At 37.2% G+C, this 26,597-nt stretch overlaps 1 protein-coding gene across 2 annotated transcripts in view; it reads left to right on the top strand.

Annotated features, from left to right (window-relative positions):
• Positions 1–5,278: 5,278 nt before the first annotated feature.
• Positions 5,279–26,597, top strand: part of LOC127436647 (adhesion G-protein coupled receptor V1) — a 214,255-nt gene continuing 192,936 nt past the window's right edge. For both annotated transcript variants that reach the window (XM_051690924.1, XM_051690913.1), the window contains exons 1-18: positions 5,279–5,464; positions 7,648–7,797; positions 11,131–11,226; positions 11,647–11,751; positions 11,939–12,052; positions 12,540–13,102; positions 13,459–13,729; positions 17,307–17,636; positions 19,584–19,760; positions 19,877–20,100; positions 21,538–21,664; positions 22,152–22,337; positions 22,590–22,770; positions 22,874–23,037; positions 23,132–23,255; positions 24,717–24,977; positions 25,884–26,010; positions 26,142–26,359. In XM_051690924.1, coding sequence (XP_051546884.1) covers positions 5,279–5,464; positions 7,648–7,797; positions 11,131–11,226; positions 11,647–11,751; positions 11,939–12,052; positions 12,540–13,102; positions 13,459–13,729; positions 17,307–17,636; positions 19,584–19,760; positions 19,877–20,100; positions 21,538–21,664; positions 22,152–22,337; positions 22,590–22,770; positions 22,874–23,037; positions 23,132–23,255; positions 24,717–24,977; positions 25,884–26,010; positions 26,142–26,359 — 3,604 coding nt within the window. The remainder of the gene's footprint in view (positions 5,465–7,647; positions 7,798–11,130; positions 11,227–11,646; positions 11,752–11,938; positions 12,053–12,539; positions 13,103–13,458; positions 13,730–17,306; positions 17,637–19,583; positions 19,761–19,876; positions 20,101–21,537; positions 21,665–22,151; positions 22,338–22,589; positions 22,771–22,873; positions 23,038–23,131; positions 23,256–24,716; positions 24,978–25,883; positions 26,011–26,141; positions 26,360–26,597) is intronic.

Genomic DNA, 26,597 nt, shown 5'->3' with positions numbered 1-26,597 from the left:
CCTTATAAGATATATGCAATACTACAACTTTGTTGCCATGACAATGTAAATCGCGTAATTGGTTTTATCACACTAAAATTATGTTAACATGTATAATATTTACATCTTGTGGCTATACTTTTGAAACAGTGTATTTTAATGTTAATGGACTGGCCCCATTCTATTTCCGTTGTAGGTGCCTTACGGTACCCATTAAAACCCTGATTTTATTATTATTATTATTATTATTATTATTATTATTATTTGTTTTTATATAATCAATGGAGTGGTTGAGATTGTTTACTGTGGTAAACAACATTATGCTAGAAATGCTGTTGACTGAGCTTAACCTGCACTGAACCCAGAACATTCTTTTAATGGTCCTAAATGCAGGTTTTATTTTCATTGTGCAAGATATAATCTCAAGGACATTTGCTTTACAGGTTTTGTAAAAATTACCCAAATAACCCAAATGATTTAGATGGAGAAAGTAGAGAAGCTGAAGTATGCTAAGAAAGATTTGGTTGACTGCCCGGAGATAAGCATGGAGAATGAGAGGGAGACCACCTGCGGCACTGTATTGACTTAACAGCACACTCCAAAGTGCAGAAAGGCGTATGTATCTCCCACTGGGAGCGGCGTTCTACTGAATATTCAACCAAAATTCATGCCCTCTTCCATCTTTTTGACAGTTCTTTGCCAGTTTGGACCATCTCTGTTGAAATGCACAGTTTACTGAATGGCAAATGACTTCTAAAGATCACCTCCTGTGCCCATGATGAAAAAGAGAGTATCTTGACCTCCTTCACTGCCAAAACCATCTCAGGCCATTTTATCTTTGTAAATGAGACATCTCCACAATAGACTGTCCTGGGGTCAGTCTAAGAGCCAAAACACCACTGTCTTGGCAGCTCGGTGGCCTCCTGGCCATTGATAAATCATTTGATGTTCTTCAGGCCAGCATATCCTGTGGTGATCTGGCAGAGGGTGTGTAGCATCTCACAGCGACTGTCTTTATCAATGTCAAGAGATGCAGCCAAAGTGGTAACCTCAGGATTGACTGATGGCCTGAACATCTCCCTGAATTACTTGTGCATGGCATGCAGAACTTCTAAATAAACATGAACAAATAAACAAAGATGTGCAATGCATTATGATCATTATGTCTAAAATGACAATATGATATCATGATTTGTCTTTGTTAAAGGGATAGTTCACCCAAATATAAATGCTTTGACATCAATTACTCACACTCATGTTGTTCCAAACCCATATTTCTTTCTTCTGTGGAACAGAAAATGAGATGTGAGGCAGAATGTTAAACCACGTATACACTACAATGTTTCGGGAGTGACAACCGCATTTAAATGCGGGAGTGAATCCCCTAAATTATTGTTCCATGTATGTACGAAATACAGAACTGACTCCCGCTATTGCAATGACTGACATGTGTAGCCATAGCAATGCTGCAGCGTCTCGTGCCTTTGAAACATGAATGCCACCAGTTTAACCCGTTTAATCCACCACAGATGTATTATCATCTGACAATGTTTAATTAGCTGCCGTCGACAGAAATGCTGTTTTGTATATGCGCTCTGGACTGTAATGTACAGGTTACCCCAAGACCGCAGAGCTGATGAGAGAAACTACAGATGAGAGAGACAGACTGGAATATATGAATGAATGAAGACACATACCTCTGTTTGTGTTATTTGCACCAGGAGAAGACACATCTCACACATGCCATTAATCACATCATTAACAACTTTTAGTTCAGTTCGGTTCCGTACACACTGCGTGGAATTTTTGAAAATGCGGTTGTCACTCCCTGAATTTTTCAGGAGTTAATTTGGTTGTAGAGTGCGTTTGTCACTCACGTATTTTACTGAACTGTGTGTGTACAGAACAGGATTAACCACTAAAAGGTGAACTGACAACCGAATTTAGCAGCAGTGTGTACGTGGTCTCAGTCATCATTCACAACCTTTTGATTATCAGGAGATTTTAATAAAAAACAAGTACTTGTTTGCTTTTTTTTTTTTTGTCTTTAAAGTGGCCTTTCATTGGATCCTCCTTAATATATGCCATTAACTTTGTTTAATCACCAAACAGCAGGGTTGGGAAGGTTACTTTTGAAATGTATTCCACTACAGATTACAGAATACATGCATAAAATGTAATTTGTAATGTATTTTCTTAGATTGCTCAAGGTCAGTAACGTATTCTAAATACTTTGGATTACTTCTTCAGGACTGGTAGATTTTTTCACTTGTTTTGACTATAAAAACTCTGCCAGTACAGTAAGACAAAATACACATTAAAAATACATTCTCTGAAAAACCTAAATATCTTATACAGTGTTGTTTCTAAAACAAGATCAATCTAACTGATCTTGTTTTAAGGATTTTTAGATATTTTTACAGGAAAACAATACAAATGTTTTTTGTCAAGAATACAATTTTTGCCTTAATATCAAAGGTCTTACTAGAAAAAAAGAAATTATAATCTAACGTGAATTTTCTTGATAAAAAAAAAAAAATATGATCGTGCCTGGTAACGTGCATGTAAAATGGCTAGAAATAGCATTTTAGCTTAGCGTAAAGCTGACAATTTACACAAGATTTATTTCTATTTCTTCTGCTCCAAACTTACTTCAAACATACTTCTCTGTCTGCTCGTATGAATGTAACACATCATAAGAAAGTGTTTCACCGCTGTTCAGATGCACTTTGGATTGCATCATTTATATGTATAAATGTTTTCCATCTGAAAGGACTAAATATTAAATGAAACAAATGACAATAAAATGCAAAGTAATCTCTTCAGTAATCAAAATACTTTTTGAATGTAACTGTATTCTAATTACCAATGATTGAAACTGTAACTGTAGTGGAATACAGTTACTTATATTTTGTATTTTAAATACGTGTTCCCGTTACATGTATTCCATTACTCCCCAACCGTGCCAAACAGGTACCAATAAAAGTGTTAAGTAATTAAGCATCTCATAACATAAGAAAAAAAAACTTATTGCAAGAAACTTATAATGGTTTTCAGATCTGTAAGATAACCTGCAGTAAAAATTGATCAGAAATCTGCATTTTTACTTAAAGTGTACAGTATTTAAAACAAAAAACAGAATATACATAGTTGTCACTTGTTATTCAATACATATCATTTTAATATTCTTGGATTAACTGGTGCAGACATTGCAGTGATTTTTCTTTGCAGTAAGCACAGTTTCATGATTGTAATTTGATTTTAAAGGTCTATTTTAAGTAGAAATTAGGTATGAACCCTAGAATGCATACCGTATGTGAGTCAAAAATGACCTTGTGTCTAGTTTTTAGGACACTATTTACATGGTGGTCTTTTGATCTACCACTCCAAGTGTTCCTCAAATAAGATTTCTTCTATCATGTGAAGTGACTTTTTAAACATTTAGTTGAATACTTTTTTTAATTTTTTTATTATTATTATAAGAGAATTTGTATCCCTACACCTAGAATGCATATGTGGGTCCTATTTAACACATATACTCTATGTTTCCTATGGTATTCAATGCATTTTACACTAGTATAATTTTTGTAATATGGTGATTGCTTTCAGTTTCCATTTGTTATGTAATTAAGTATATGTTAAATACCATGTTCACGTTTATTTTTATGTGTATGTTATGTTTATATTTAAGTATAGAAAAATGTCATTCAGCCGATGCTTATATTCAAAGTGCTTGACATTACACATAGACAGTCCTCATGGAGCAACCTGAGGTTAGATGCCTTATTCACAGCAAGGGCACAATGGTCATTGTTTGTTTGAACCTGCGACTTTTCTTTTTTCAGTACGCCTCACTTCTCCATACAACAAATATAGCTACACAGACTTCACCTGGGTCTTTTTTGACTCACATACTGTATGCATTTAAATGGTGGGGTGGGAAGCTACATATGCGTTCTAGCGTTAAGTATCATATTATCAATTTATAATGTGGACTAACAAAACATCTACAGAGAAGTGCTGGTGTGTGTATCTGTTGTATAGTCAGTCAGAACAAGTCAGGAAGTTCCCAGCTCTGGGGGAGAAGCAGGGCTGAATACCAGGCTTTCCCCTCTTCTGTCCCAGCTTTGTGCTCTCACCCCAGGCCTCAGCCTGCCGGCAGCCGCTAATCCAGTTTTGATAGCATTCACAGCCCCCCCCCCCCACCACCCCCCCCCCACCGTGCTGCCCTGCCTGCCCGCCTGCCCGCCTCTTGTCATCAAGACATGGCATTCACACTCGCCTTTGATTTAGATGCACATACACGCACACACTTTGGTGAAACAGAATTGCACCAAAATGCGTATGGTTGCATTCAGTTCTCTCAAACCATACGCAAAATCCTCATTAATTAAATACAAAGGAGCTCCGCAGTAATATAACGTGGCACCTTGATTGATGAAAGCTCCCCACTCCCAACAACCTTGTGGCTCAAAAATAACTGCATGATGTAGCAGAAATGGAACATATGAAGAGTTGATTTTATCCAATATCCAACTTTCCTAGGCAATTGCCCATTCTAAGAAAAACAGAACAGAAAAGCGAGATGACTTCATCTGAAGTTTATTTAACATATGATTTAGTGCAACATAAAAAGTTGCACACACTTTAAAGTAGTACATGACTAAATAGATGCCCAAATGTTGGCTTAAATCCATTTAATTTTCATGTTTCTGTTTTATTAGCCATGTCTCAGAGGAGAAAACGAGACATTGTCTGAGACCTGCAGTAAAGCTTGATGTTTGTCTCTTTCTCTTCAAAAGAGATGACCACAATAAATGTCTTAACTGTCTTCAAATGTATGTGACAAGCACTGGCCTCTGACCTTAAAGTCAGAAACTTCAAGGAAAAGGGTTGTGAAAACAGTGATATTATGTTTTACTCTAAAAAGCTACCGTATGGCTTCAGAAGACTTGAAATTAGTCCTAAATGGACTACTTTATTGTCTTTGTTTATTGCCTTTTTATAGCATGTAGGCTTGCCTTGAAAGTGTGAAATATTTTATCTTTGTGCTTGTACAAAAAAAGGTCATTATACATGTAGTTCTCCACTTAAATTTAAAAATAGGAACAGTAACCATTCATAAATACAAATGCCATGCACCACTCTGTCAGATCTAAATGATAGAGAGTATAAAGCAGTGTGAATGGAGACTTATAATTGTATTTCTCATTGGCTTAATCTGGATTTATGTCGAGTGATATATTCCCTGTCCAGCTGAGTGATCACTGACCTGCATACGTTCATTTTCTCTTCAGGAATGCCAGCTGTTCTTGCTCTAGCTGGCTTGGTTCTGATGCTGCTCACCACAAGTGTCAGGTCTGAGTCGGCAGAGCTGAGGTTCCAGGGCCAGACTCAGTTTGTTGTGAACGAGAGCAGCAGGGCCATAGTGCGTCTGGTGGTTGAACGAGTTGGAGATCCAGTTAATGTCACTGCTCTGGTTCTGGTAAGTTTAGAAGAGTAGGCTGCATGGATGGTTAAAACTTGCCACTACCTAATAACAGTTTTCCAATCTAAGGCCAAAAATATCTTAATGGCAAAGTAGACATCCTTGGGGAATTCGTCCCCCTCAATATTCAGATTAATGTCAACAAATATGGGATTTAAATGGTCGATTACCCCACTCATCAGTTTGAGTTTACAGCCTTGAGAAGCACCCATATATTTTTTTTAATCATTATTATATCAACCCTGTCACAATTGTAAACATTTTAGTGTTGAATGTTTTAGTTGAAAGGTTGAAGTTCAGTGCAAAAATATCTAAATTATTGCACCACACCACATTATGTACATTCAGTACTTTTATGCTTTGTGCCAAGAACAATATTTTTACTGTTCAAAATGAATAACTATTCAACTTGATAAGTGTAAAGCATGATGATATACTGATAAAGACTGTAAATCAAAAATTTATTATTTTACCGTCTTCAATACGATGTCAGAAAGGTCAGACCATTATTTTGTTATGATTACTTTTAAAAGGCAGAAATATCACAGTATAACAGGGTTGAACAGAAAGTGCAGGGTCAAAGATAAATACTGCATTTTTGTATTTGTTTTTTTTAATGCAATTTAATGTTATTTTTTTAAATACATATTGCAAGCTTGATATTTCAGTTTAAAAAAAAATAACAATTAGGTAGAATACTATTTGCCTTATTCTATATAACTGTTATACTAAATCTAATGGTGTTAAAGGGGGGCAAACAAATCGGCCAACTTTCCAATCAAAAACAAACATTTATGTTTTATTTTAAGAGTTCTTCTGCATTACACACTAAACAGAGTATAATGTGACTCAATTCAGCATCCTACTAATTATATCAGTAGTTATTTTTGGGGACACACATACCTGTAGCACACAAATGGCACAGTTTTCTTAGAATGGCCCACATACAAAAGCATGATGAACATGGAATTAGGAATAATCACAGGAACAAGAATAATTTTCCCTCTCTTGTCTTTCCCTTTCCTTTGAAATTTGTCAGAAGCCGAGTGGCATGCATTTGATTTAGGCCCCACATATAGTAACTTGACTCCACTGAGCTAACAGAGCTTCTGTACTGCCTGCTGTGTTAATGATTTAACAGCTGGTTGGGTCTCCACACCCAAACATCTGTCTGTTAAATTAAAGCACAGCACACATGGCCATAATTAGCATAGAAACACAAATATGGCTAGTGTCAAAACAGCAGTGCCAAACAGTTTGCAAGTGTTGCCAGTTCATTGAATGGCTTCCATCAATTCACAGTAGAAGGAAGTATCTAAAAGCCATTCTGTAGTGGCTTGCAGTGGGTGGCATCAAAGCATGTGCTAGAGGTGGCAGTTGTCAACCAGATGGTGCCTTTAGGAAAGGTCATGGATTTCCCATGCACTTTTTTTTCCTACACATTTTGATGTTTCAAATAAAACCGTTTTTCTATTGATGCGATTCTCAACACCTTCCAAAATACATTACCACTACAAAATCTTAGTAAAATCTTATTAAGTATATTTTTCACTTTTTTAAGTAATAGTAAATTCATAAAAAAAAAAATATATATATATATTTTTATATTTATGTAGAGAAATTATGTAGTGTGTTCTTTCATTATACTTACAGTGTACTTACCCAATAAAGTACTGAGTAATATTAGGTGACTACTGTACATGTACTTAATATGGGTTAAGGTTAGGGTTGGGGTTAGGTTTAGTTTTAGTACCTAGTAATTCTTGTAGTTGTTGTAATTATATAGTTCGTAAATGTAGAGCAGTACTGTAAAATAAAGTGCTAATGACAGTAATTATGTATAAACAGTATTAAATGAGCATCCATATATACTGGGCAGTTATTATTCCTTCACCATACAGTACAACACATCCATTAAAATGTATATGTATATACAGTATGTATATGTTTATAAAATTAAAATTTTTGTTTTGCGTAGTCACATTTTATATTTGTCTATTAAACACATTTCAGGCATTTAAGCATGCAACTTTAGATCAAACGGTTGTCAAGATCATGAGAAGCATAAATGTAACTTTATACATTGCACATAAAAACATAATAAATATATTTTCTTTTAGATATATTAATCTTTTTTACATGTTTATGCCTTTCAATACATGAATATGTTTGTTATCCAGCTGCAGGGAGAAGACACTGGTGACTTTGAGGCCACGACTGCTGCTGCTTTCCTCCTGTCTTCTGAAAGCAGCAAAACCATCTTTATCGCTGTTAGGGATGATGATTTACCCGAGGCTGATGAGACCTTTGTGTTCAACCTCCGCCTACAGGTAATGCTTGAACTTGAGTCTTAACTTTGGTACCATGAAATGAAGCTTTAATACTAATGATGTTCAAACAGATTTTTTTTTATTTTTCAACTGCATTAATCAGTGATTTTCTTCAGATGCTGTGTGTGTGATGAAAAGAGACAGAAAGGGAATGAGGGACATTCTTTCCCTTCTTAAACCTCTGTTTTTTCAGGTCCTTTTTTGAAAGGGATAGTATTTACTCACTCACATGTTGTTCCAAACCCGTATGGCTTTCTTTCTTCTGTGGAGCACAATCTCCAAGGAGATGTGAGCCTCAGTCACTGTTCACTTTCATTGCTTTCACTTTCATTTCATTGCGAACGTGAATAGTGACTGAGGCAAATATATGGCATAACTTTTGAGTTCCACAGAAGAAGGAAATTCAACAAACATGTACAAAATGAGGGTGAGTGAATGATGACAGAATATCCATTATTCTGTGAACTATCCCTTAACAGTAATATTACTGAGTGTTTGGTCTCAAGAGAGGCAATCACACACTGGTTCAAATTATTGCTTGAGTAGAACAGCACTGAAAACTTGTGAACTCTTCAGCCTCAGCTCAAGGGCTCACAGTCCTGCATATTCTTTGATGCCTTCCACTAATTCTCTATAAGGGCCAGGTAATGCCGTTGCTGCGTTGTTTCAAGCAAAATAAACAACTGTGACAGCCACAACTGTCACTGTTTTAAGATTAAAGAGCCATTATGCAAAGCTAATAACTAAGAAAAGCACAGGACTGGAAATAAGATTCCTACAGTATAACACGCAAAGAGCTCCAACTGTTGTTGAGCTCTCAAGTTTTCAACCTGTGGAAAAGGAAATACTTCCTAGGAGCTTAAAGGGGAAGGGTATAATTTCTATTTTTCAAACAGAATTGAACAATCAATAGGTTTTTTAAACACTCTTACTGTAACTGTAACTTACACCCGCTCTGCCATTGTTTTGAACTAATAGGTAGCCCCACCCCAAAACCACACCATTGGTCGAGCCAGTAGTTCACATGTCAGACCTTTCAAACTAATAGAGAAATTTTTGGAAAGCTCCACAGTGTTTATGTTCTAAAGCCAACGTACAAATGGCTTTATTATCAATGCACATTTTGCCAGGAAAAGAGAAAAATAAAGGATCATATAAAGAAATGTAATTGCACAGAAAGTGATAGTCATGTATTTGAGTCATATTTTAGGGCCCCGTTTACTTTGGTGTCCCAGGCTGTTGACAGTGAGTGATTAATGACAACAGGTCATGGCTCCACTGTCTACTTATCCACTGTTTAACAAATGAACCCAAGGCTGGCAGAATGGGGCAACTTAAGGGTGACAAAGGACAACTGGCAAAATTAAATCCAAGCAGAAATTTAAAACAAAAGCTAGACAGTCCTTAAGAATAATTGACATGAAACAGATCCTAATTTTTGATGGATAAATTATATATATATATATAAAAGAAAAAGGGGAATTAATGGCATGCTTACAGAATGTATTCAGAAGTGATTGAATTGGAGGACAGTATTGAAAGTACTGAACTGGAAGACACGTTAAATAATAAAAAAAAGATGGACAAATAGAGATCATGTGGAAAATAAGCCTGTAAGTAGTTTGATTCTTTAAATTGTTATTGTTTTATCTTTTTTTATTATTTCTATACATTCTGCCCCTCACCATTATGTCACTGACCAAGGCCCATTATATTTTTCATGGAAATGTCTTCAAGCAAATCTAAATGCCCTTTATTCCTTAAAGCAGTTCTCTGCTAGGACGAGAATGTTGGAGTGCTGTGGTACTGAGCTGGGCCTCAGTCACAGCTAGCACAGAGAATTGTCTGAGCGTGTGTATTCCATGTCTGTGTTGCCACTGCAACAAGAGCTCTGCTTCTGAAAGAAAGCTCTGTTACAGCTAGGAAAAGCTCATTTAAATGGACTGCTGAAAAGAGGGTCTGCACTGGATTTAAGTTCTTATGTGGTCTTGCTTGTTTTATCTTCTGTCCCTGTCTCTTTTTGTTATCTTTATCACACATACTCATACACACTTAGTTTGCACACTTTAAAAACAGCTCCTCAAAAACACCATAGAGATACATTGAACTGAAAGGTGATATGTGTCATCTTTCACTGTTAAAATACTATCTCAGCCTAATATGAAGAGACAATATAATTTACCCATTCATTGATAGATTCCCCTGAAAACTGTAAACACGTTGGTGGCACCAAACATTACTCTAATGTGTTTGAGCATCCTGACTAGCATGGCAACACTCACTTTAAAAATAAATTAATTAATAAATAAAAGATGTTAGGTAACCTAAAATGTGCTTCATGTGGTAACTAGGGATGGGCAGATCGATCCTAAAGTACTGATACTTCCTATATGGATGTTTTATCAAGAATATCTATCCCCACCTACAAATATTGAGTTAAAAATGTAATTAATTATTTAGTTACCATGAAGAAAAGCGTATCATAAGCTTCAAATTGCATCTGGAGTTAATTTATACTAAATAACAACAACTCTAAACGTGACTTTTATTTTAATGGGTTTAATTGATGTTTTTCACAAGTACATTTTAAATATAAGGTTAAGGCATTGATTATGTTCTGAATTTGTTTGTTTTTTATATATATATATATATAAATGATAAAACAGAAGTCTAATGATATTCAGTTAAAACCTATAAATGGATAACTGAATCTTTTAAAAAAATAATAGTAAAAAATTACCCATTTTGTCTCAAGAATTTGCAAAAAACAAATGTATTGGTATTGATATCAGAATTTGCGATATTGGCTTGATAGTACTTGGTATCGGATCGAAAATAAAATAAGTGGTATCACCCATCCCTAGTGGTAACATCTAAATTAACTGGTTTTATTTGAGTAAAAAATGTGTTTTATTTATTTATTTATTTTTTAATTATTCACTAAATTATTGAATTATTAGGTTAAAAATATTTCATCATTATTTGGTTAAACAACGTCAGTAATTTTTAAGGCTTAGATCAAATGTAACCACGAGGCTCAGTAACCACTGCACGTATCCACTTTTCACAGTGCTGGCTCAACAAATTGCGTGAGTTTGAGGCAGGACTATCAGTTTGTTAAATCAATGATAGACAGGGGGAGTGTTGGGAAAACTTGTTTGAAAACAGTCATTATTTTTGCAATTTCATTTGGTGATGCTGGTGGTGCATAAATTACACCCGTCACCTTAAATTTAACCTGAAACTCAGAATCACAAACTGAATATGCATGAAGTACTTTAGTTCGGAGATCAGATTCACTTATAGGAATCTTTTTTTGTTTTTGTTTTTCAGAGCTCCTCAAATGGCGTGACGCTGGGAGCTCCAAATACTGCCACCATCACCATCCTGTCCAATGACAATGCCTTTGGAATAATTTCCTTCAACTCAGTAAGACTTTCTCCATTATTTCCTCAATAAGCACTGGGGAGAGGCTGTTTAGAGCACACTGGGGAGGTGACAGGGGTGACTATAAGCTATTTTCACTTGTTTTGTGTGTGTGTGTGTGTGTGTGTGTGTGTTTGGGGGGGTGGTAGTTGCTGAGAAACTACTGAGCTGCTAAGAAAAGGCAGCTTACCGAATGGATTAACTCGTTAATTATGTACAATTATATGTTGTCATGGAGACCGACTGTGTTCAATCTATCAAATTGACATGCTGAGTTTTAATATTTGTATCCTAAAACAGTTATTGATATCCCTATTTTATAATTCTGCCACTACATTCAGAATATAAGGTATTGAAGCCCTGTGATGTTATAATATCTGTTTTCAAACCAATGAATAATGTTTTTTTTTTCTTTCTGTTTAGACCTCCCTTATTACAGTGGAGGAGCCAAGAGGTAGAAGCCAGTATGTGCCTCTGACTCTCCTCCGAGAGAAGGGAACCTATGGCACTGTGACTGTAAACTTTGAGGTAAGAAACATAAGTAGCCAATTACTGTAGTAACTCCATTGAATATTTTTTTTTTTTTTTTTTTTAACAGAACACTTTGGATGTGGGAAAAGTCTTCGAAGTGTTTCATGACTCCATGACATTAGTTACTGTAGATTATACTACAAATTCACTGTGCAAATTTAGTGTTTACTTTTTTAATTCATAGATTTTTGGAGGTCCAAACCCTGCAAGTGAGGATCTTAGTCCAGACATTGGGAATATTACCATTCCTCCAGGTCGTGCTGTTGTGGTTTTCAGCATCATGATACAAGATGACAAGGTACTGTTTTTTGTCACTTTACATTGACATTATAAAAAGCACATGTATAATGACAGCATGGAACATGACATCTACATTAGGATCCTCTTTTTTAGGCCACAACCATAGTTTATGCAAGTACGCCAATACAGATGTGTTGCTTGGCCAACATTGTTTAAACGTAACTTATTAGTCTTGTTACTTTGGTGGTAACAAACTTCTGTACTCGCAGAGGGCGATAGACTCAAATGTCTGTGCCATTGAACCAGGTGTGTTATTATTCAGACGGGAAAAAAAGGAAATATGTTTATAAGCTCTAACATGCTAAGCAAGACTCTCTTCAAACTGTTGCTTCACCATGACAGTAGAGATAAAAAAAATCGTACCATAGAATTATTCAGCATTCATTGCGTTCATGTACTTGCATTTAGTATGTTTGGGAACTTTGTCTATGAACAATAAGGTATGCTCCTTAAAGACTTGTCTTTTAACTCATATCTCCACTAAGCTTCCGGAAGATGACGAGACTTTCACAGTGCTGTTGACAGAAGCAGCTGGAGGAGCTTTGCTCAATCCTAACAGAAGCAGTGTGCAGATCAAGATCTCCCGTAATGATGCTCCTGTCCGCTTCTCCAAGCCCACTCTTGTTGTGCCGGAGAACATCGGTGTCATCTCTCTCACTGTTACACGTGGCAGAACTGAGGATGGTTTTCTTATTGGTTCTGATGATAGAACAGTATCTGTGGCCTATGCAGTCGTAACGGGCAATGGGGCAGCCAGTGCTACACCGCTGGTAGACTTTGTGGATCTAGAGAAAGAGAGGATGGTTGTTTTCCTTCCAGGGGTACATGAAACAGAGCTCCGCTTCAGCATCACAGATGACAACATTCCAGAAATTGCAGAGTCTTTCCAGGTGTTTCTTCTGGAAGAGACGCTATTGGGTGATGCAGTGCTATTGTCTCCAAGTATAGTGCTAGTGACCATTGAGCCCAACGATAAGCCTTATGGAGTGCTGTCAATCAGTCCTTCCCCAATACATCCTCTCATCATTAATGAAGACCTGACCCAAGTGTGAGTATGATCGCACTTTGAGTTTTTGTCCTTACCAGCCACGACAGTGACAAGACATTTTGCCAGTGTTGTTGTGTTTTGCTGGGTAGTATAAAATGCTCCACATATTAAACATCAGATATGTTACGATTAGCTTCAGTAATATTGATCTCTTTGTGCTGGAGAGAAAAAATACTTGACGCTAGAAATGTATTGTGTTGCACCTGCTAGTTTTTCCTCCTGTGATTTGCAAATAAACAAACGGACATCCCAGATTCGTTTTAGTCATCGCGGCATTCAGATTAAGTCAGTAGGGTGCAGTGCAATCCTGAAACTTCTGTGTTGTATTGAACACACACTGTGTTTGTCTGTCTCAGGTATGAAGGCATAACCATTGTGAGGAATGGAGGAACTCATGGGGCGGTTTCGGTTAGATGGAATATTACGAGAAACTCCACAGACAGAACTCCTGTCTCCGCAGACCTGAACCCTACCTCAGGTACACTGTGGTTTGCTGTGGGGCAGATGAGTGCTGTTCTGCCTTTAAACATCACTCAGGACAACCTTCCTGAAGAAGCAGAGGCCTTCCTCCTCAGACTGATCCCAGGATCTGTACAAGGAGGGGCTGAAGTTGATGAACCTATGGAAGTAAGTGGTTGACATTAGTCTTCTGATTTGAGGTCAGAGTTGTTCGACTTTCTTTCTTTTTAGTGACAGGGAAAGTTCACCCTAAAATAAAAATTCTGTCAACATTTACTTACCCTTATGTTGTTCCAAACCTGTATGACTTTCTTCTCAGGAGATTTTAGGCAAAATGTCAGCCTCAGTCACCATTCATTTCCATTGTGTGGAAAAAAGATGCAATTAAAGTGAATGGTGACTGAGACTAATGGAACCGGTCCTGCTCGACCCGTTTACACATACTGCACAGCTATCACGTACCATCTGGCTCCCATTACATTCACCCCCCTAAACCTCACTCTGATCCGGGTCACGGCACCACTGTAACTGATACTGCTCAACTCGCTCTGAGTGGGATTTGAACTAGTGTCAGCCAGCATGGGAGGCGGGCACGCTAACAAGGAGGCTAAAGGCTACAGCCTCTAGCATCAGTTGCTAGTGCACCTCTTGAGGCCAAGGGAGTGAGGTTTACACATACCGCACAGCTATCACGTACCATACTGCCTATTTTATTTTATTTTTTTGTCTACCACAAAAGAAAGTTATATCGGTTAAGAACAACATGAGGTTGGGTAAATTAAGACTGAATTTTTATTTTTTCTTCAACTATGTCTTTAAAGTATTTTGTCTATTTTTTGGGGATAGCAAATTATAGATTGGTGGTGGCTCAATTCTGAGGAGGATTTAGTTATGAAGGATGGCGCCATTTGACGTTGATGACAACTTGAAGCACTCTAGAGCTCCCCTTTAATTTTTACAAGAAAAGTTATTATTTAATGTAACCCAGGGCTTTTTTTCTTACATGTTGAAATATTACCATCTTTGAGGATATTCGAGACCTTTATGCTTAATTTCACACTACTGTAAGGCAGCCATGCTAGCTGCTCCTTTTTGGACCTCAATGGGAGGTTTGTGGTGAAACATCCAGGGAGGTTCTCTTGCAGAGCAGTTCTTCTTAATTTTACTCTGGCTCAAGAAGGAAGTTCACAGATCAGAGCTGGTTCTTAGTTACCATCTGGGCAGCACCTAGTCAGTTTAAAGGATGTGGCGTAAAATGAGACACATGTGTCTCTCTGGCATAGCAGTATCTCAGGCTGCCGGTTACACTGAGTGTCACTTGGGTGTTCCCTTCATGTGATCCCAACATAAAATAAAGCACACCAGAGCTTATGGATGGGTGTGTGTTCTCTTTATAGCTTTTTTGTTGCATATTTCATGATGTGTGAATGGAGTGTATAAACTCAACCCCTTGTTTATGTTGAAATGTACCAATTACTCATAAGTGTGGGCATGAGGGGGATAGCTTGCTTTCAGAGATCTCAATGGGAGTGCTATTGTGCATGTGTTTGAGGAGATTTTTCACCTAAAAGTGAAATAAAATCACCCTCCTGCAATTCCAAACCTGTAAGACTTTCTGTCTTCTGTGTAACACAAAAGGTGATGTTAGGCTGCATGTTAATGCCAGTCACCATCCACTTTCATTGCATCTGAATGGTGACTGAGATTGTCATTCTACATGACCTTTTGTGTTTCACTGAGAAAAAAAAGATGTGGGTCTAGAACAGCATGAGGGTGAGTAAAATAATGACAGCATTTTCTTTTTTGGGTGAACTTTCCCTTTAAAGGGATAGTTCACCAAAAAATTAAAATTGTCTCATAATTTACTCACCCTCATGCCATCCCAGAGGTGTATGACTTTCTTTCTTCTGCTGATCACAAAGAAAGATTTTTAGAAGAATATTTCAGCTCTGTTCAGCTCCATACAGTGCAAGTGAATAGTGACCAGAACTTTTAAGCTGCAATAAGCACATAAAAGCAGCATAAAAGTATTCCATTCGACTCCAGTGGTTAAATCTTCAGAAGCGATATCATGGGTGTGGGTGAGAAACAGATCCTCTCAAAAGTCCTTTTTTCCTATAAATTCTCCTAGGTGGCGTTATGCATGAATAATGCAAATCGGCATATACAAAAGAAGAAGAACTCTTAGGAGACAAAAGCGCTTATGAGGGCTGTTTGAAAGTGGAGATTTATAGTAAAAAAAAGGACTTCAATATTTATCTGTTTCTTACCCACACCTATTATATTGTTTCTGAAGACATGGATTTAACCACTGGAGTCCTATGGATTACTTTTATGCTGCCTTTATATGCTTTTTGAGCTTAAAATATTTAGACCCTGTTGACTTGAACTGTATGGACCTACAGAGCTGAAATATTCTAATATCTAAAAATCTTTGTTTGTGTTCAGCAGAAGAAAGAAAGTCATACACATCTGGGATGTCATGAGGGTGAGTAAATGATGAGAGAATTTAAATTTTTGGGTGAACATTCCTGTTAAAAGGGAACTGACTCTACAACATGACATAAGACTTATTGTGAAGATCTTATACCGTGTAAACTGTCCCTTAATTAATTGAAAATGTCCAAAATTGCTATTCAGGTTGCAAATATTGGTCTTGTGCATTGGTCTCATGAGGCTTGGGTAAATGACAGTGTAAAAAACTACCTCATGAATGCTATTTTTACGCTCTTGTGAGGTCTAATGAAAGAGGAGGACTTTCTAAGATTAGTTCACTGCAAATCTTTAAACAGATGGCCTTGTGTTTCATTCACTGTAATGGATGGTTAAATTTGTTTATTGCAGCATGTTAGGTTTTCTTGATTGAGAGGAAAAGATCAGGTTATGTTAGAATAATGTGTTTACCAGGATTTAACAGGAAACTTTAGAGCTGGTGTGTGTGTGTGTGTGTGTGTATATATATATGTGTGTGTGTGTGTGTGTGTGTGTGTGTGTATATATAAAAAAATATATATATATAAAAAAAAGAGACCACTGCAAAATTATCAATTTATTGGATTTAGGTATGTGTTTGAGTAAAATGAATATTTTTGTTTTATTCTATAAAATACTGACGACATTTCTCCCAAATTCCAAATAAAAATATTGTAATTTAGAGCGTTTATTTGCATAAAATGACAACTGGTCAAAATAAAAAAAAAGATGCAGTGTTTTCAGACCTCGAATAATGCAAAGAAAACAAGTTCATATTCATTTTTAAGCAACACAATACTAATGTTTTAGTCACCCAACAGCAGTGTGAAAGACTGGTAGAGAGCATGCCAAGACGCATGAAAGCTGTGATTGAAAATCAGGGTTATTCCACCATATATTGATTTCTGAACTCTTCCTAAGTTAAAACATAAGTATTGTGTTGTTTATAAAATGAATATGAACTTGTTTTCTTTGCATTATTCGACGGCATCTTTTTTGCTATTTCTGCAAATAAATGAACACTTCCCATGTCTTCCATTGGTTGGAGAAACAGAGAGTCCTGCCCCCAAACCCTCGGCACTCACGGGTTGGTCGGGATGCTTAAACATACCAAGCAATGTTTTGAAAACCCCACAGTGTACACTTTTCCGAGGAATCAACCTACAAATGGATTGCTTAAAGTTGGGATAAGAGAATGTTTTTTAACATAGAAAAAAAAATAAAAAATACTCACTTCACCTTTGAGGAAACTAAAACTTTTCTTTCTTCACAGATGGTGTTCTACATTCAGGACAGTGATGATGTCTATGGTCAATTTGGCTTTCATCCGAAAGAGAACCAGAGTATTCAGAGTCAGCCAGAGGGGCGATTCCTCTCGCTTAGCTTCCTCCGGGAAGGTGGTACCTTGGGAGAGGTGCGACTTACCCTGACTACCCTCTACATACCTGCCAGACCACTGGACCCCTCACGAGCTAGAGATGGTGTGCTGAACGGTACCAGTGTCAACAGTGTGCTGTTCAATACGGGTCAGTCGCGGGCTCAACTCATCCTGCCAATTCGCAATGATGCCTTCCTACAGAACGGGGCTCATTTCCTCATGCAGGTCAGATACTTAGTTGAAAGGCACTTTGTTGATTTATTCAGTTTGGTGTGATTATATTTCTTTATTATGGGACTGTTAAAAAAATTTTTTTGATTAAAAAAGTCTCTCCATTAGATGGTTGTTAATTAGTTATCTTAATCTGTGATGTTGTTAGGGATCTGGCTTTTTGATCAAGCAATGCTGACAAACAATACACAGAATGTTAGAACTCAAGGGCCCTTGAAGGGGAGCAGATATGTTCTAATAGCATCTCAGAAGAGTATGGCCAACCATGTGAAGTGCTTGTTTCACAGAAAGTGGGTTTCACTGTTATATAAATTGTTTTACTTTCTAAGGGGCCGTTCACACGGAATGTGTTATTGCATCCTTCTGCGCTGTTTTTCAATTGTTTTTCTTTGTTAATATGCACTTGAGGGATGTCTTTGACTGTTGCGTCATATCCCGCTGTTTTTTCAGTGTCTCAAGCAGGAGCGGCATGTTCTTTTGTCAACTTGACATGCCGTGTCAAGTTGAGAACATTTAAAAACGTGTCTCGAGTTCTGTTCTTTTTGTTTCACTGGGTCTAGTTTTATTGTAGTGCAAGAACACGTTTAGTCTGAAGGACCCCTTAGTGTCATGAACATGGCTAAAGAGAATTCAACGTTTACCTTGACATTACTTCATAGTCATGAAATGTGACACATATTTAATCATATATCCTACTGTACAGTATTACTGTACAGTAGGACTACACTGCCTCATTCCTTCAACCACACACTCTCTCTGCAAAACCTGCCTTCCAAAGACATGTTGGCAAAACCAAATGCTCAAAATGATTTACAGGCAAAGAGTTTTTCTGATTGGCTAAGTCCTATGAGTGAAGTTTTATAAAAGCGTATGCTGCTTAATCTGTCAGGGAAATGTAATGCCTGGTGTTTTACAATAAAAAAGCACTTTGTTGAAGGAATTGTTCACCCAATAAGGAAAATTCTGTCATTATTTTCTCACTCTCATGTTGTTTCAAACACATATGACATTATTTCTTCTGTGGAACACACAAGTAGATCTTAGATAGAATGTTGGCACTCTCAGTCACCATTCAGTTTCATCGTATGAAAAAATGCAATGAAAGTGAATGGTGACTGAGGCTAACGTTCTTCCTAACACCTCCTTTTGTGCTCCACGGAAGACATAAAGGGTCTGTTCCAAAACCTGTTGAGCGTCCTCCGGAGGCAGCATTTTAAAACATCATATGCGCACTTCCGAAGCAAAATCTGTTCCAAAAGGTAATCTTAATTATGCTGCCTCTTAAGATATCTCGTTTTAGCCAAATTTTAAGGTAGCATCGCATGCATCCTTCCCCAGGTAGGCGATCCCAGAATGCATCGTGATGAGCTCTGCAGAAAAATAAATCCAAGATGGTGTATGAAATGAGAGAAATATAGAGTATAAATATACTTATAATCCATTCAATACTGAAAAGTATCGATAAATGACAATTTAAGATGACACAAAGCCGACTTTACCCAAAATATGTGTTTGTTAGTCATGCGTATTTAGGCTTATTAGAGGATCACGTCATTTCTCTTGCATCACCTGTGTTGAAATCAGTTGCGAGTTGAGTGTCCCGTGTGCTTCAGGTGAGGAGCGCTATTTGAATGATGCGTGTAGCTGCCGCCTATGTAGAGCGTTCCAAATCGATCTCTTAAGAGGCATCATTTCAGTAAGGATGCTGCCATAGAAGACAGCTGCCTATATAGGTAGGAGACAGTGAGGCTGCTCACAGTTTTGGAACAGACCCATAAAGTCATACTGGTTTGAAACAACATAAGGGTGTTAAAATAAAGACACTATTTTCAATTTTAGACAAACTTTTGAGTAGACAATAGAATAGGTTAGAATAGGTTATGTATTTATTTTTTTATGAAATGTTGCTGATACATAATCATGTAATTGATTCTTCTTTAGTTGGACAGTGTGCAGTTGGTGGACATCACCCCACCAATTCCATCTGTTAGTCCTCGCTTTGGAGGAGCTTTGAACATCTCTCTCATCATCACACCTGATATCGCAAATGGAGAGATTGGTTTCAGCAGTAATCAGACTGTGGTCGCACTGGAACCAGAGGATTCCAATTCAAGCTTGGTATACAACTCTCTTATGGCCAGTGTTGTGTTTCATTGGTTAATAGGTCCATTAAAATTCAAATAAATCTCATACTACACACTTAAAATAACTTAAAATAACTTCTCTGCCTCTAGATAACTCTTCAGCTGAGACGAGATGGGACTGACGGTCAGGCGGTGGTCTTCTGGAGTCTGCGGCCCACTGGCGAAAACAGAGATGATGTCACTGAGGGTGACATTTCACCTTTTGCTGGATCAGTCAAGTTCCATTCAGGACAAAGTGAAGCAGAGGTTAACATCACCGTAAAGGCTGATAATATCCCAGAGATTAATGAGACTGTCATCCTTACGTTAGACAGGTGCTGTTTATCTACCTATCGTTTGATTAGCCAACATTTTCTATTTACTTGTCAGTTTCCTGTTCTTTTGTGTTACATTGTACATACATTTACAAACACTACAAATCAAAAGTTTGGACACACCTACTCATTCTTTATTATTACTTTTTTCTATATTTTCGATTAGAATAATAGTAATCAAAAGTCATCACAACTTTTAAATAACACAAACAGAAGTATGGTAATTACTGTATGTAGTGACCAAAAAGTGTTTAAAAGAAAGAAACCCTTTGCCTAGATTACAGCTTTGAACACTGATCATTTTCATGAGGTACCTGGGATGCTTTTTAAACAGTTTTGAAGGAATATGTTGGTCTCATGTATGTTTGTTTAGAAAATCATATACAGTAGGCTCAATTTAAAAGGTTTTTAATATCATCAGAGACATCTATTCGGTCAAGTGTGTTTGAGTTTTGACTGGTAGTGTCAAAATGTTCTGCATTAGCACAATCAATTTCTGCTTTGATATATTTTGTTGGATTTGAGCAGATTTGTTTAAATCAAAGTGTTGGTTCCACTATAAAATTGTGATTCGTACAGTAGTAATACAATTCCCTTCAGTTGTTCTCGCCTCTAATCTGTGAATTTTCTCATAATCAATGCACTGGAACGCTCATCCACTCTCCCTTCACAGGGTAGAGACTGCTCGCTTTGTAGTGTACTTTGGGTAAGTGCGTACTAGAGAGACTCTGCCTTATTGTGTGCTGTGAATCAACTCTTTATGTGGAAAAGCATCCACTCTGAACTTTCAGGGGCTTTGTCTTAATGTTTCGATGGGGATGTCTCTTTTATCTTGGTGTGTGAAATGAATAGCAAGAATGTGTGTGTATATGTTGGGCTTTAAAGCAGTTGGATGCAGACGGCCGCCATTTGCTCTCATTTAGCACCTAATTTACTGAGTTCCTTTATTCTTTTTTGTAAGAACATCAGTCTTTGTATGCATTCAGCACATCCTCTGAATGCATTTATTTGGAACACTTCTCCCTTCAAGCTCTTTGTCAGCCATTTTACTAATTATCTGGAGCTTTCAATGTCTGCTAAGACCAAGCCAAGCTCGGTTAACACACAGGACCCCTGCTGAGAAGGGAGGATAGTGGATTGCTCCAAAACATGACTCGCCAAATCAGCATAACCAAGAGGCATCAGGCCAAGCATTTACAGGATGCTCTAAAATTCCAGCAGTATCACAGTCATATACATCCAAAGTATAAATGTAGCAAATGGTTTGGCATGGAATGCTTGAAATCATTGTACCTGTTATTATGCATTTTATGTGTGTTATAAATCCACTTCTTTTCCATGAAACAGAATGTTATTATGCATTATACATAACACTATTTCTACATAATATTTGTATCATTTTACAGTTTTGCTTATTATCATCATATCATTGTTCAGGACTAATGTGGACAACCAAATCCTGAAACCAGGTTTCACCAGCCGAGAAATTGTCATTCTGGAAAACGATGACCCCGGAGGAGTCTTTGAGTTTTCCCCAGTCTCTAAAGGACCTTGGTTTATCAATGTACGGCAAACAACAACAACACAAACAGGCTTTTATATAGATCCGATATGTGTATAGTTGCCGCATAATTTTAAATTATGAAAAACAAAATTTTAAGATCAAATTTATATGAATGCAGAAGAGAGAGTGTCTTATGTACTGTAACTGAACACATAGTTTTTCACAATTTCTACCCACCTGTTTGCCTTTTACTGTAAATGGTCCTATGGTGTGACAATTCTTAAATACGCAAAAATTCCATGTAGTCTCTTAATTAATATTCGATCGAAAAAGTACACAATTATTTTAAAAGAATTAGCATAATGATGTTTAAAATGGTTTTAGATCACCACAGGACATATCAACTCACCAAAAGTATTTAATGTCAACTACCCATGAACTTGCTAGTTCTAATTAAGTGTTACATTGAGCTTTTTCATCATCATGATTACATTGAATCTAATTACATACAAATATTACAAGTTCTTATTATTTGTTGGATGTGCAGGAGGGGGAGACTGTTGAACTGAGGGTGATCAGAGAACAGGGCAAGCTGCTGAACCAGCTCATAAGATACACAGTGATACCGTCTGGAAATGCTCAGTTTTATGGGGCCACGGGGATCCTAGAGTTCCAGCCAGGGGAAAGGGAAGTGATGGTGGCCCTGGTAGCCAAACCTGATGGAATTCCAGAGGTAATCCCCTAGAGTTCATATTGGGAAATTTGTTTGTCCTGCAATTAGCATATCTGACCCCTTATTTGGTAAAGAATATCTAGGAAGTTCTGTACAGTTCCCTTAGCAAAGTGATGAACTATAATGCCAAGATTACTTCATTACCTATTATTACCTATTATTAGAATAGGTATTCTAAATTTATTCTGAATATTCTAAATTTATTCTAAAATGACTAGTGTTTTAAAAGAATGCCTGATGTTTTTTCTTTAGCTAGATGAGACATATTCAGTGGTCCTTAGTAGCCACAGCACGCCAGCTAGTGGCCTTGGCAACCGAAGACAGGTCAACATTACCGTGCGTAAGAGTGATGACCCGTTTGGGGTCATTGAGTTCATTCGGCCTGGCCTGGACTTCACCATCAATGAGAGTAAAGCCATGGAGACTCATTCAGGTACATAGTCATTTTAACTACAACTGTGAGTCACATTTCTTGACGTTTTGAGCTCTGTTCATGTGGGTCATCTAAAATAACCTCTCAAAATTTTCTACAATAGCATCTTACCCAATTGGGAGAAGCAAGGGTACATTTGGGAATGTGTCAGTCTTCTGGCTCCTGGAGCCCAGCCATTTCGGAGACATTAGCCCAGTACAGGGTGAGATCATCTTTGCTGAAGGGGAGAACCTGAAGAACCTGACACTATTTTCTGTGCCAGATGAGGTAACCTTCCCCAGTTCATAATACTTGAGTAGGTGCTTCTGTTTGTGAAACAGAAACATATTTATATTACAAATATTTTAATTGATTCATGCAGATCCCAGAGAAAGCTGAAAATTTCACCATCACTCTTCTCAGTACATTGGGTGGAGCAAGACTTGGCAACATTCTGAATGCAAGCCTAAGGATTCGTGAGAATGATGATCCAATATACTTTGCTGGTATGTTTGATATTTATTTCAACATCAGCATTCTTTTGAAGTCAATACGATTATAGTGGTGTTGTAATTCTTTTGATTTATAAAATTTACTGTTGATATTAAAATTTACTGTTGATATCTGGCACCCCAGAATATATGCACACTTAAACCACACTTAAAGAGATTCTCTCATTATTTACTCACCTTCATGATATCCTAGGTGTGTATGACTTTCTTTCTTCAACAGAACACATTGGAAGAAAATTAGAAAAATATCTTAGCTCAGTAGGTCCTTAAAATGCAAGTGAATGGTGATCAGATTTTTGAAGTCCTTCAGCATAAACGTCATTCATACACCTCCAGCTGTTAAATGAATGTCTTCTTAAGCGACACAATCGATTTTGGTATGAAAAAGATAAATATTTAAGGACTTTTTTAATCTCTAAATCATGCTTCTGTTCTGCAGCGGTATGCGTGTGTGACATAGCATTTGAAACACGTGAGAACTGACGCACGTGAGTCACAGCCGGAAAAGCAGCACTGTTTACAAGTGAATAGGAGAAACGCTGTAAAGAAGCTTCATTGGTTTTGGTTTAGATCTGTTTTTATCTGTTTCTTTACTCACAATGGTGTGTTCGTGTGCTTATCCTGGATGTCTCAACCAAGAGGAGAACGTGAGATTACGTCTTTATTATGGAAACAGTAATACGTCACATGAGACACCGGATGATCTCCACCCTCTCGTGAAGCTACCGTAAGCGATGATTTAGAGTTAAAAAGTACTTAAATATTGATCTTTTTTCATACCAAAAGCAGTTGTATCATTTTAGAAGACATAAACTTAACCACTGGAGTCGTGTTGATGAAGTTTATGCTGACTGTCTGTGATTTTTGGAGCCTTAAAAATCAGATCACCATCCACTTGCATTTTAAGGACCTACTGAGCTAAGATACCTTTCTAATTTTCTTCAAATGATCTTCTGGATATTATGAGGGTGAGTAAATAATGAAAGAATTTTCATTTTTGGGTGAACTATCCCTTTAAAAATGGATGGACCCCAAAAAGTGTTTGGATGCTTAAACCACACTAAAAAATGTATGAATGTCATTGCATTAGGCAACACAATATCAAACCAAGAGGCATCAGCAAAACAATTATGCAATACCTTTTCTCAGAACTATTTTCACTTTTCTTAAGGTGATTGTTTAATCATAAAAAACTTGAAACATTTTGCTCGATAAGTGTGCTTGTGCCATTTTTAAAATAAATGCCTCTTGGTTTGATATTCTGTTACCTATTGCAATGACATTCATACATTTTTTAGTGTGGCTTAAGCAGTCAGTGTCTTAGACCCCTTTCCCAATCCAGGTCATGCAGTGGTACTTTATGCTATGTACAGTATGTGGCATGGTATGTTATGTGTGATATACTCATGTTATTGCAGTATAAATATGGCATTTTATTCTCATTATGTTCTCCAGAACCTGAGGTTCAGAGGGTGCAAGAAGGGGGCATGGCCTTTTTCACCATCCTGCGAGCTGGACTGGCCAATTTTATGGCTACTGTGAAGTATCGGTTTGAGTATGGTGACACATCCCCAGGAGACTTCATTCCTCTGAGCAATGACTCTGTCTTGGTCTTTGAAGTTGGAGAGTGGATCAAGAACATATCAGTTGCTGTGGAAGATGATGACATACCCGAGACAGATGAACCATTTTACATAATTCTCTTCAATGCTACAGGTTTGTCATGTTCTCTGTGTTGTTGATGCTCAGTTCACTAGGATGTGTAAGTTTTAATTATCCAGACAGTCAGTGCATTGCATGTTACAAACTTTGGTTTGTTTTTCAGTTTGCATTGGCTTTTGGTTTGTGATGGGTTATTTTAATGACTTCATTTGCCAGTCCTTCAAATCCAAATTGCATTGTCTGTATTGCCCAATTAGCTTCGTTAAAATCCCACTCTGAGAGATAAATGCTGCTCTTCAGCTCTGCTCTGTAGAGTCAATAAACACTCCCCATTAAACATTTATTTTGATTCACACAGAGCTCTGATGCTTGGCCTTGACTCTCAAAAGCCCTCTTGGATCCCTGCATTGTGGAACACACACACAAACATTAATGAAAAGAGTTAATAACCATCCATCCACACATCACAAATCAAAACTTGTTGCATGCTATTTGGATTCATGCCGGAAAGTTTTTCAGAAAACCATGTTTTAGCATTTCATACAATGTGATGGTTTAATATGTCATTGTAATGCAGGTTGATCCTAAACTTTGCTCTGATAAATTGGTTGCAGGTTTATTTCACTAAAAACAATTCATTTTTTATTAGGCTACCAGTTTTATATTCAATGCAAATATAATTTCTATCATCAAATTCTCTAAAAAGGATTTTGCAAGAATCCAAATTACAGTTGATAATGTTGTCTACCATAATATGTATCCCCAACACTGTTATTTGAACTGATTTTTAATATCAGTGTTTTGCATCAAATGCGGATGCTAATGACACTTTTTGAAACCATTTGTGACACATGGCCTTGGAGAAGCAATGGAGATTATGCTGACTGTAAATATAAGAGAGTATGAGTGTGGTATAACTATGTGCTATGTTTATCTATGTGTGTGTATGGGTCATGACAGGTGATGCAGTGGTGTACGGTCGTGACACTGCTACAGTGGTGATTGAGGCCAATGATGATACCAATGGAATTTTCTCTCTGGATCCCACTCAGAAGCCAGTAGAAGAGGGAAGAGCCAATGGATTTTAGTGAGTTACCTGTTATACAATTGAATGAGAAGTGATTGAAAAGTACCGAACTGTATTTGCATTTAACACTCTCTCAATATTAGTATAGAAGCGTTTGAATGACCATTTCCTGTTTCTTTTTGTGTCCCCAGTGTTCTTAGAGACAGAGGTCACTTTGGCAATGTCACAATATACTGGCAGCTGTTTGCCAATGACATCCCCCTTGAACCTCACCAAGAATTCCTGAACACATATGGTTCAATAGTATTTCGCACTGGAGAGAAGACAAAACCTATTGTTCTTGAAGCCATTTCTGACAAGCTCCCAGAGTTCACTGAGTTCTATGAGCTCAGACTCATGAACGTCTCAGGTAAAGCTATAGGTCAATGGTTATGTAAATAATTTTTAAAGGGATAATTCACCCATTATTTATTCTAAACCCATATGACTTTCTTTGAGATGTTGAGATGTTAGGCAAAATGTGTACTTAGGTCACCATTCACTTTCATTGCATCTTTTATTTTTTTTACATGTACTGAAAGTGAATGGTCTCTAACATTCTACCTAAAATAAATTTTTGTGCTCCATGGAAGAAAGTCAGAGAGATT

This window comes from Myxocyprinus asiaticus, chromosome 4 (genome assembly GCF_019703515.2).
Source record: "Myxocyprinus asiaticus isolate MX2 ecotype Aquarium Trade chromosome 4, UBuf_Myxa_2, whole genome shotgun sequence".
NCBI classification, from domain to species: domain Eukaryota; kingdom Metazoa; phylum Chordata; class Actinopteri; order Cypriniformes; family Catostomidae; genus Myxocyprinus; species Myxocyprinus asiaticus.
The sequence above is the reverse complement of the archived record's forward strand: the minus strand, read 5'-3'. Positions and strand labels throughout refer to the sequence as shown.